The sequence below is a fragment of the Brassica oleracea genome, chromosome C2 (genome assembly GCF_000695525.1).
Source record: "Brassica oleracea var. oleracea cultivar TO1000 chromosome C2, BOL, whole genome shotgun sequence".
Taxonomy (NCBI): domain Eukaryota; kingdom Viridiplantae; phylum Streptophyta; class Magnoliopsida; order Brassicales; family Brassicaceae; genus Brassica; species Brassica oleracea.
The window spans coordinates 40,509,442-40,520,764 of record NC_027749.1 but is presented as its reverse complement, the minus strand read 5'-3'; the positions used below and the strand labels follow the sequence as shown (position 1 = coordinate 40,520,764).

General features: G+C 30.5%; 1 protein-coding gene across 1 annotated transcript; it reads left to right on the top strand.

Annotated features, from left to right (window-relative positions):
- Positions 1–1,112: 1,112 nt before the first annotated feature.
- On the top strand, positions 1,113–10,880 carry LOC106324227 (pentatricopeptide repeat-containing protein At5g46580, chloroplastic). The gene is given in 7 exon segments (XM_013762232.1): positions 1,113–1,215; positions 10,184–10,213; positions 10,216–10,349; positions 10,351–10,407; positions 10,409–10,586; positions 10,589–10,815; positions 10,818–10,880. Coding segments are annotated over 7 exon segments (792 nt in total).
- The last annotated feature ends 443 nt before the right edge of the window (positions 10,881–11,323 follow it).

Below are 11,323 nucleotides of genomic sequence, written 5' to 3'. Positions count from 1 at the left end.
ACCCACAACTCGTTAGGTTGATAACAGACATACATTCAGGTAGATTTGTGAAAGGTTTGTGGGAAGTGCAGCGGAATACAAAGGGGAAGGGGAATGAGAAGAAGAGAATGAAGGGTGGAGTTTCGTCTGAAGCTGAGCCACCCACTAAGAAGCAGAAGAAAGTTAAGACACAGAATGAGGCTGAAGCTGATGCAGCAGAAGAAAGTCTAGCGCTTGGTGTTATGTTTGATGGGATAAACGATCAAAATATTCAAGGTTTACAGATGAAGATGGCAGCAGATATCCTCGCTGAAGGAGGAAATGTTGTGACAGACCAAATGATGGCTAAATGAACATGTGTTGTTATGAAGTACTTGACTTATGTTGTTGTTGTTTTATGATGAACTTATGTTGTTATTTTGTACTTGACTTATGTTGTTATTAAGTATTTGACTCAGTCTTATCGTTTTTATAACCATGTTGTGTCGTATATACGTAACTCAGCCTTACCCCAAACATACCCTACAATCGTAACATAACTCAGCCGTATCGATTAGTATTAGTCAGCCGTTACGATATTATAACTCAGCCATACCTCAAACATACCCTATAATCAAAAAATAAATGTTTATACTTTAAAATGTTAAATTGAAACTCCAACTGAATGTGTCTTCTTTATTGAATCTACGAGTTTAGAATCAATCATGATCTTTAGGTATATGTTCGTCTTACAATTACTCATAAACTTAACTGATACATATAAGGTGTGAGCATAATTCAAAACTCATAAACTATTATTGTATTATTTATCATGAATTTGTGTTTTTATAACTCTTCTTGCACCATAAATCCAAATCCCAAACTTAAAAACCCAAAAAAGCAACCCTAACCCCAAAAAAAGCAACCCTAAACCCTAAACCCCATTTACTAAGCCAGCCGTAAATTTGGTCTGTAACTCAGCCGTAAAGTGTAACTTCATCCTGACGTTTGGCGGAAAAAAGATAACTGCTTCTTGGGAAATTTTAACTCGAGACGTTTGATGTTCTGTACCTCTCTATATAATGTCTCATCTCTTACACCTTTCTCTCTCTAAAAAAAACCTAAACAAAAACTCTCTATCCCCATCAAAAGTTATGACGATTGTTTCTGGTTATTCGACGATGATAGAGCACAGTGTCAATGCGATACTAAGCTTTGCAAATCGTGAAAACCTCCCTCTTCTATACCCTGGTCCGGGTGAATTACTTGACACAACCAGTACTATCTGGTTCAAATTTTTAAGTGATCTCTCTCTCGTCATCCCGTCGATTCGTGCAGAAGGCTGGGTTCATGATTGGTCGACATACCGCGCAATTCTCAATCATTTTAAGGAACGCTGGTTTCTTCAACTCGCTGTAAGAACAGTTTGTCCACTTAAAATGACAGCATAGCGTTGCTGAGTTATTTTTCTGTTGTGTTCTCAACGGTTTTGTAATTTTTTTTTGTTGTAGCGCAAAAACACATGGGATCGAAGGCATAATTCGACAGTTTGGACACATTTTAATCTTGTGGCCAGAACGCTATTTCGTTGCCAGATGTGCTATTTGAAGAGAACTTGGGCAATCGGAGGCGACAAGCCTCCGTGGATGTTAACAAGAGTCTGGCGTGATCTCGTCCACATGTTTGAAGAGTTTGGTCCTGACAATTTTGGTTTCTGAAAGTGATGTCTTGTCTGTATTTTGAATCTGATAATTTCGGTTCCTGAATGTAAACATGTCGAATTCATATTTCTTGTATCTTAAGTATTATAACCCAGTCATAATGTGTTTGTTTAATTCAGCCGTATCTTTATAAAATAACTCAGCTATAAAATAACTCAGCCTCTCATATGTGAGATATTCTAATATTTTGATTTATATGTATTATTACATTATATATAGCCGTTTCTACAATGTACCTGTATCTACAAAATTTAATTTCGAAGTTTCCTGTCTCCGCTCCCGTTCCATTTTCCGATCCCCGTCCTGGTCTTGGTGCAGCTTAGATCTTAGGGCTTTTGCTTAGAAGTTCAATAGTATTGGTATCAACGAAAAGTCTGAGTTTGTAAGGTGAACCCGTGACGGCATGACTTAAGGGAGAGGGGTTTGGTCAGAGACCGGAGATGTCTCGGAAACGTTTCAAGACAAAGGAGACGTATCCGCTTGCTTTTAATTTTTCTATTCTAATAATTCTGAAAATAAATAATATCTTTATCAATAGTATCTTCCACTCTTACCTTAATGTCTTTCTCTTTGACTCTCAACCATATCTCACATACGTATATTTCTTCTTCTTGTCTCTTTCTGATTTTTATGTTTTCAGTTGTTTACGTTTGAATGATATTTCATATACAACTTTCAGATTTTTTCCTTCTCTATGTGTTTTTGTATACTAATATGTGATTTCATGTATTTCTGATGATAAACAACATACATATATTTTCTCTGCTTTTAGCTTGTGTCTTCTCATCTTTAATGATGCTTTATTTTTTGATTTGTTTTGTTGTTAATGTATGTTTAGTTTTGAATATTATCGTTTGTTTAATTGTTTATTTTAATATTGGTGGTATAACTAGTAGATGTTTAGCTTATCATGTTGATTTCTAACTGTTTTTAAAACTGTTGAATCATATGTGAGATATTCTAATATTTTGATTTATATATTTTCTTACATTATATATATCCATTTCTATGCCATACCCGTATCTACAAATTTTAAGTTTGAGGTTTCACGTCTCCGCTCCCGTCCCACTTTCTGGTCCCCAGTCCTGGTCTTGGTGCAGCTTAGATCTTAGGGCTTTTGCTCAGAAGCTCAACAGTATTGGTCTCAACGAAAAGTCTAAGTTTATAAGGTGAACCCGTGACGGCATGACTTAACGGATAGGGGTTTGGTCAGAGACCGGAGACGTCTCGGAAATTTTTTTCAAGGCAAAGGAGACATAACCGTTTGATTTTTTTTTTATTCTAATAATTCTGAAAATAAAAAATTTCATTCTCAATAGTATCTTCCACTCCTAACTTAATGTCTTTCTCTTTGACTTTCAACCATATCTCGCATATGCATGTTTCTTCTTATTGTCTCTTTCTGATTTTTATGTTTTCAGTTGTTTACGTTTGAAATAAATTTCATACAACTTTCAGTTTTTTATGTGTTTCTGTATACGAATATGTGATTTCAGGTGTTTCTGATGATAAACAACATATATGCATTTTCTCTACTTTCTTCTTGTGTCTTCTCATCTTTAATGATGTTTTGTTTTGTTTTGCTTTGTGGTTTGTTTTGTTGTTAATGTATGTTTAGTTTTGAATATTATCGTTTGTTTAACTATTTATTTTAATATGGGTGGTATAACTAGTAGATCTTTAGCTTATCATGTTGCTTTCTAACTGTTTTTAAAACTGTTGAATCATATGTGAGAGATTCTAATATTTTGATTTATATGTATTCTTACATTATATATATAGCCGTTTTTATGCCGTACCCGTATCTACAAATTTTTACTTTGACGTTTCATGTCCCCGCTCCTGTCCCCCCTCCCGTCCCAGTTTCCGGTCCCCGTCCTGGTCTTGGTGCAGCTTAGACCTTAGGGCTTTTGGTCAGAAGCTCAATAGTACTGGTTTCAACGAAAAGGCTGAGTTTGTAAGGAGAACCCATGACGGCATGACTTAATTGAGAGGGGTTTGGTCAGACACCGGAGATGTCTCGGAAATATTTCAAGACAAAGGAGACGTATCTGTTTTCATTTAATATTTTTATTCTAATAATTCTGAAAATAAAAAAGTTCTATATCAATAGTATATTTCATTTCTACCTTAATGTTTTTCTCTTTGACTCTCAACCATATCTCACATGCGCATGTTTCTTCTTTTTGTCTCTTTCTGAATTTTATATTTTCAGTTGTTTCGTTTGAATTATATTTCATATACAACTTTCAGATTTTTTTCTCTCTATTTGTTTATGTATACGAATATGTGATTTAATGTGTTTCTGATGATAAACAACATATATGTTTTTTCTCTGCTTTCTTCTTGTGTCTTCCCATCTTTAATGGTGTTTTGTTTTGTGGTTTTGTTTTAATGTTAATGTATGTTTAGTTTTGAATATTATCGTTTGTTTAATTGTTTATTTTAGTATAGGTGGTATAACTAGTAGATGTTTAGCTTATCATGTTGTTTTCTAACTGTTTTTAAAACTGTTGAATCATATGTGAGAGATTCAAATATTTTGATTTATATGTATTCTTACATTATATATAGTCGTTTCTATGTCGTACCCGTATCTACAAATTTTAAGTTTGACGTTTCTTGTCCCCGCTCCCGTCCCAGTTTCCTGTCCTCATCTTGGTGTTTGTGCAGCTTAGATCTTAGGGCTTTTACTCATAAGCTCAATAGTACTGGTTTCAAGGAAAAGTCTAAGTTTATAATGTGAACCCGTGACGGCATGACTTAACAGAGAGGGGTTTGGTCAGAGACCGGAAAACATCTCGGAAACGTTTCAAGAAAAAGGAGCCGTTTTAATTTTTTTTATTCTAATAATTCTGAAAATAACAGTGTTTTTTATCAATAGTATCTTCCACTCCTACCTTAATGTCTTTTTCTTTAACTCTCAACCATATCTCACATGCGCATGTTTCTTCTTCTTGTCTCTTTCTGATTTTTATGTTTTCAGTTTTTTACGTTTGAATTATATTTCATATACAACTTTCAGATTTTTTTTCTCTATAGGTTTATGCATACAAATATGTGATTTCATATGTTTCTAATGATAAACAACATACATGTCTTTTCTCTGTTTTCTTCTTGTGTCTTCTCATCTTTAATGGTGTTTTGTTTTGTTTTATATTGTTTTGTGGTTTGTTTTGTTGTTAACAGATGTTTAGTTTTGAATATTATCGTTTGTTTAATTGTTTATTTTAATATTGGTGGTATAACTAGTGTAAATTTTGATAAGTAGTGTTTTAACATTTTAATTTTAGTGTGTTTGAAAACAATTTAGTTATATTATTTCTATTTATATTAAATTTAAAATTTATATAAGATATTATTTAATTTACTTTTTTAATTCTTTTAATCTCTTTTGGTTTGAATTTTCAAAAAAAATTCTGTAATTCATTTGATTAATTATGTGATATATACTTAATTCATAAAAAAATTATTATAAAACTTCTTTGATGTCAATATATTAACTCTAACATTTTATTTGTTTAGTATGAAATAAATTTATTATGTTAATGAATTATTTTATATATTTTTTAATTAAAAAAATTTCATTGATTTAAATTTAGTAAACCTTTCATATTAGACTCTTATTATTTTATTATTTTTATTTTTAAAAGTATATAATTTATAAGTATATATTCAAGATTATATTTGGTTTAAGTTGACATCAAATAAGTTTTAAGAAAATAAAATGTTGTTAATAAATTGACAGCAACTAAGTTTTATAATTAAAAATTATCAAAGAAGTATATATCACACAACTAATCAGACGAATTACAATTTTTTTATTAAAAGTTCTTAACAAAACAGATTAAAATAATTAAATAAAAAACAAAACAGATTAATAATAGAATTATATATTTTTAAAAGACACTAAAATAAAAATGTTAAAACACTAAAATAAAAATGTTAAAAAATTACATAATAAAAGTTCATAACAAAACAGATTAATATAAATAAAAATAATACAATTATATAGTTTTAAAGTAAAATAAAATAAAAATGTTAAAACACTAAAATAAAAATGTTAAAAAATTACATAATAAAAGTTCATAACAAAACAGATTAATATAAATAAAAATAATACAATTATATAGTTTTAAAGTAAAATAAAATAAAAATGTTAAAACACTAATAAAAAAATGTTAAAACATATTGATTTTGTAAATAGATTTTGTTAAAAATATTCTTACGCTTTTAAAATGTGGGTTAAAATCTAATTTTAGTTAAATTATCGGGTCGGTCATATTTTAATTGTTGAAACAAGATATTTAAACGATCTCTAACATCCACATCAGTTTTTGGATGAATAAAATTATACTTATGATGCTAACTACATAACTTCATAAAGTTAAGGGATGTTGTCATGTATATCATATACTTTGTGTGGTTAATTATACATTAGTTTAGTTTGCATGGTTAAACATGTGATGGCCAATACTTCATGTTGCTAGCAATAATTTTTCCTTCATATAGCCGTTTCTATGTCGTACCCTTATCTATAAATTTTAAGTTTGACGTTTCCTGTCCCCGCTCATGTCCCTGCTCTCGTCCCAGTTTCCGGTCTCCGTCCTGGTCTTGGTGCCGCTTAGATCTTAGGGCTTTTGCTCAGAAGCACAATAGTACTGGTTTCAACGAAAAGTATGAGTTTGTAAGGTGAACCCATGACGGCATGACTTAACGGTGAGGGGTTTGGTCAGAGACCGGAGACGTCTCGGAAACGTTTCAATACAAAGGAGACGTATCCGTTTGCTTTTAATTTTTTTTTTATTCTAATAATTTTGAAAATAAAAAAGTTATTTATCAATAGTATCTTCCACTCATACCTTAATGTCTTTCTCATCGATTCTCAACCATATCTCACATGCACATGTTTCTTCTTCTTGTCTCTTTCTGGTTTTTATGTTTTCAGTTGTTTCATTTCAATTATATTTCATATACAACTTTCAGATTTTTTTTTCTCTCTATGTATTTCTGTATACGAATATGTGATTTCATGTGTTTCTGATGATAAATAACATATACGTCTTTTCTCTGCTTTCTTCTTGTGTCTTCCCATCTTTAATGGTGTTTTGTTTTGTGGTTTGTTTTGTTGTTAATGTATGTTTAGTTTTGAATATTATTGTTTGGTTAATTGTTTATTTTAATATCAGTGGTATAAGTAGTAGATGTTTAGCTTATCATGTTGTTTTCTACATGTTTATAAAACTGTTGAATCATATGTGAGAGATTCTAATATTTTGATGTATATGTATTCTTACATTATATATAGCCGCTTCTATGCCGTACCCATATCTACAAATTTTAAATTTGACGTTTCCTGTTCCCGCTCATGTCCCCGCTCCCGTCCCAGTTTCCTGTCCCCGTCTTGGTCTTGGTACAACTTAGATCTTTGGGCTTTTACTCAGAAGCTCAAGTGTATTGGTTTCAAGGAAAAGACTGAGTTTATAAGGTGAACCCGTGACGGCATGACTTAACGGAGAGGAGTTTGGTCAGAGACTGGAAACATCTTGGAAACGTTTCAAGACGAAGGAGACTTTTTAATTTTTTTTATTCTAATAATTCCGAAAATAAAAACAGTTTTTTTTTATCAATAGTATCTTCCACTCCTACCTTAATGTCTTTCTCTTTGACTCTCAACCATATCTCAGATGCACATGTTTCTTCTTCTTGTCTCTTTCTGATTTTTATGTTTTGAGTTGTTTACGTTTGAATTATATTTCATATGCAACTTTTAGATTTTTTTTTTCTCTATGGGTTTATGTATATGAATATGTGATTTCGTATGTTTCTAATGATAAACATCATACATGCCTTTCTTTGCTTTCTTCTTGTGTCTTCTCATCTTTAATGGTGTTTTGTTTTGTTTTATTTTGTTTTGTGGTTTGTTTTGTTGTTAACATATGTTTAGTTTTGAATATTATTGTTTGTTTAATTATTTATTTTAATATTGGTGGTATAACTATCGTAAATTTTGATAAGTAGTGTCTTAACATTTTAATTTTAGTGTATTTGAAAACAATATAGTTATATTATTTCTATTTATATTAAATTTAAACTTTATATAAGATATTATTTAATTTAGTTTTTTATTCTTTTAATCTCTTTTGGTATGAATTTTTAATAAAATTTCTGTAATTCATTTGATTAACTATGTGATATATACTTATTTCATAAAAAAAATATTATAAAACTTCTTTGATGTTAATTTATTGACTCTAACATTTTATTTGTTTAGTATGAAATTATTTTTTATTAATGAATTATTTTATATATTTTTCATAAAAAAAAAATTCCGTTGATTTAAATTTAGTAAACCTTTCATATTAGATTTTTATTATTTTATTATTTTTATTTTTAAAAGTATATAATTTATAATTATATAAGCAAGATTATGTTTGCTTTAAGTTGACATCAAATAAGTTTTAAACAAATAAAATGTTAGAGTTAGTAAATTGACAGCAAATAAGTTTTATAAGTAAAAATTATCAAAGAAGTATATATTACACAATTAATCAGACGAATTACAAAACTTTTAGTAAAAGTTTTTAATAAAACATATTAAAATAGTTAAATAATAAACAAAACAGATTAATAATAGAATTATATATTTTTAAAAGCCACTAAAATAAAAATGTTAAAACACTAAAATAAAAATGTTAAAACATTACATACTAAAAGTTCATAACAAAACAGATTAATATAAATAAAAATAATGCAATTATATAGTTTTTAAAGTACACTAAAATAAAAATGTTAAAACACTACTTTTAAAAAAATGTTAAAAGATATTGATTTTGTAAATAGATTTTGTTAAAAATATTCTTACGCTTTTAAAATGTGGGTCAAAATCTAATTTTAGTTAAATTATAGTCGGGGCGGTCATATTTTAATTGTTGAAACAAGATATTTAAACGATCTCTAACATTCTCATCAGTTTTTGGATGAATAAATTAAACTCGTGATGTTAACCACATAACATCATAAAGTTAAAGGATGTTGTCATGTATATCATATACTTCGTGTGGTTAGGTATACATTAGTTTAGTTTGCATGGTTAACCATGTGATGCCCAATACTTCATGTAGCTAGCAATCATTTTTCCTCCATATAGCCGTTTCTATGCCGTACCCGTATCTACAAATTTTAAGTTTGATGTTTCCTGTCCCCGCTCATGTCCCTGCTCTCGTCCCAGTTTCCGGTCTCCGTCCTGGTCTTGGTGCAGCTTAGAACTTAGGGGTTGTGCTCAGAAGTTCAACAGTACTGGTTTAACGAAAAGTCTGAGTTTGTAAGGTGAATCCGTGACGGCATGACTTAACGGAGAGGGGTTTGGTCAGAGACCTGAGATGTCTCGGAAATGTTTCAATAAAAAGTAGACGTATCCGTTTGCTCTTAATTTTTTTTTATTCTAATAATTCTGAAAATAAAAAAGTTTTTTATCAATAGTATCTTCCACTCATACCTTAATGTCTTTCTCTTTAACTCTCCACCATATTTCACATGCGCATGTTTCTTCTTCTTGTCTCTTTCTGGTTTTTATGTTTTCAGTTGTTTACGTTTGAATTATGTTTCATATACAACTTTCAGATTTTTTTCTCTCTATGTGTTTCTGTATACGAATATGTGATTTCATGTGTTTCTTATGATAAACAACATACATGCATTTTCTCTGCTTTCTTTTTGTGTCTTCTCATCTTTAATGACATTTTGTTTTGTGGTTTGTTTTGTTGTTAATGTATGTTTAGTTTTGAACATTATCATTTGTTTAATTGTTTATTTTAATATTGGTGGTATAACTAGTAGATGTTTAGCTTATCATGTTGCTTTTTAACTGTTTTTAAAACTGTTGAATCATATGTGAGAAATTCTAATATTTTGATTTATATGTATTATTACATTATATATAGCTGGTTCTATACCTTATCCGTATCTACAAATTTTAAGTTTGATGTTTCTTGTTCTTGCTCTTGTCCCCGCTCCCATCCTAGTTTCCGGTCTCCGTCCTGGTCTTGGTGCAACTTAGATCTTAGTATTTTTGCTCAAAAGCTCAATAGTATTGGTTTCAACGAAAATTCTGAGTTTTTGTATACTCTCAATAACATTCCTCATCCACCAAATAAGGATAACACATTGCTAGTGCTTAACAGTTTTTAAACTTTTGATCCATAATGTTTTATGACAATGGCAAAACACTCATATGTTCTTCGATTGGTCAAAACCAAGAACGCGAAAAGATCTTTTATAATGCCACGATGAAATCTCTAATATTTAAGATACAGTTTCAGCTTATTGAGGAGATGACACGTGAGAAATGTGAAGGATGTTGTTGAGCTTGATAACATCACTTATTCAACTATCACCATTTGTGAAAAATGTGCAATCTTTACCACAAAGCGATTGAATGGTTCGAGAGGATGTATAAAAAAGGGTTGATGCCTGAAGATGAGGTTGAAGATCTGATGATATAGTGTTCTCTGTGTTGGGGAATATGTTTGGTGAGCTGGGGATTATGATGTGATTATGTGTGTTTTGAAAGAGATGAAAGCTATAGTTGTGAAGCCTAATGTGGTTGTGTATTGTATAATAATTTGCTGGAACTTGGAAGCTATGGGAAGAGCTGGGAAACGGGGTTTAGGGTAAGAGTTTGCTTCATGAGATGGTTGAGTCGGGTTTAACTCCTAATGAGAAGACATTTGACCGCTCCACGGAAGGTTTATGGAAAAGCAATGTAGGCTAAAGATGCGCTTTAGTTGTGAGAAGATTTCATTTTGTATAACACATTGTTAAATATATGTGTTGATATTGGTGTGGAGGAAAAAGTATAAAAGTTGTTTGATGATATAAAGAAGTCGGGGCAGTGTAAACATGATAGTATTACACAGCAATGTTAAATATAAACGGGAGTGGTGGAAATGTAGAAAATGAGATGTAATTGTTTGAAGAGATGTTAGAAGTCGGGGTTCAAGTTAATCTGATAAGATGTACTTGTTTAGTTCAATGCTTAGGAAAAACTAAAAGGATAGATGATTTGATTAATGTGTCCATTCAAAGAAGAATTAACCTTGATGATAGGCTTTGTGAGTGTCTTATTTAGGTCCAGCCTTGTTTTGTTAGAGTAATGAAGATGCTGAAAAAGTTATGACTTGTTTAGTGCGAACTAATTGAAACTGGATTTAATTTAGTTTTATTAGCTGATATAAACATTAATTACGATATTTTATTATCTTGATAAAGACAACAAAATTCCTTTTAAAATATAATGTACGTCTAACATTTTATAATTTATCGATTAATATAATCTTTTTTTTTAACTTAGCTTAATATAATCATTTATTGGTTTTTTTTTTTTTTTGTAATCTATATATATAAAGTTGAAGTATCTGCCTTTTCAGGCGTCCACGTTACTCTGGAGAGGGGGGCTTTCTCGCCACGTGTCGACACGTTGAGTCGTCTGTGTATCTCACGCGTTTTATTTATTCTGCGCGTTGCTGCTTTCTCGATTTGGGTTTTTTTAGTTATAAAGATAAGTCCACATAAGCCCATATTATGATGATAAGCCCATGTGATTTTAGGGTGGGCATACCCCTTTTTTGATACATTACCTAAAA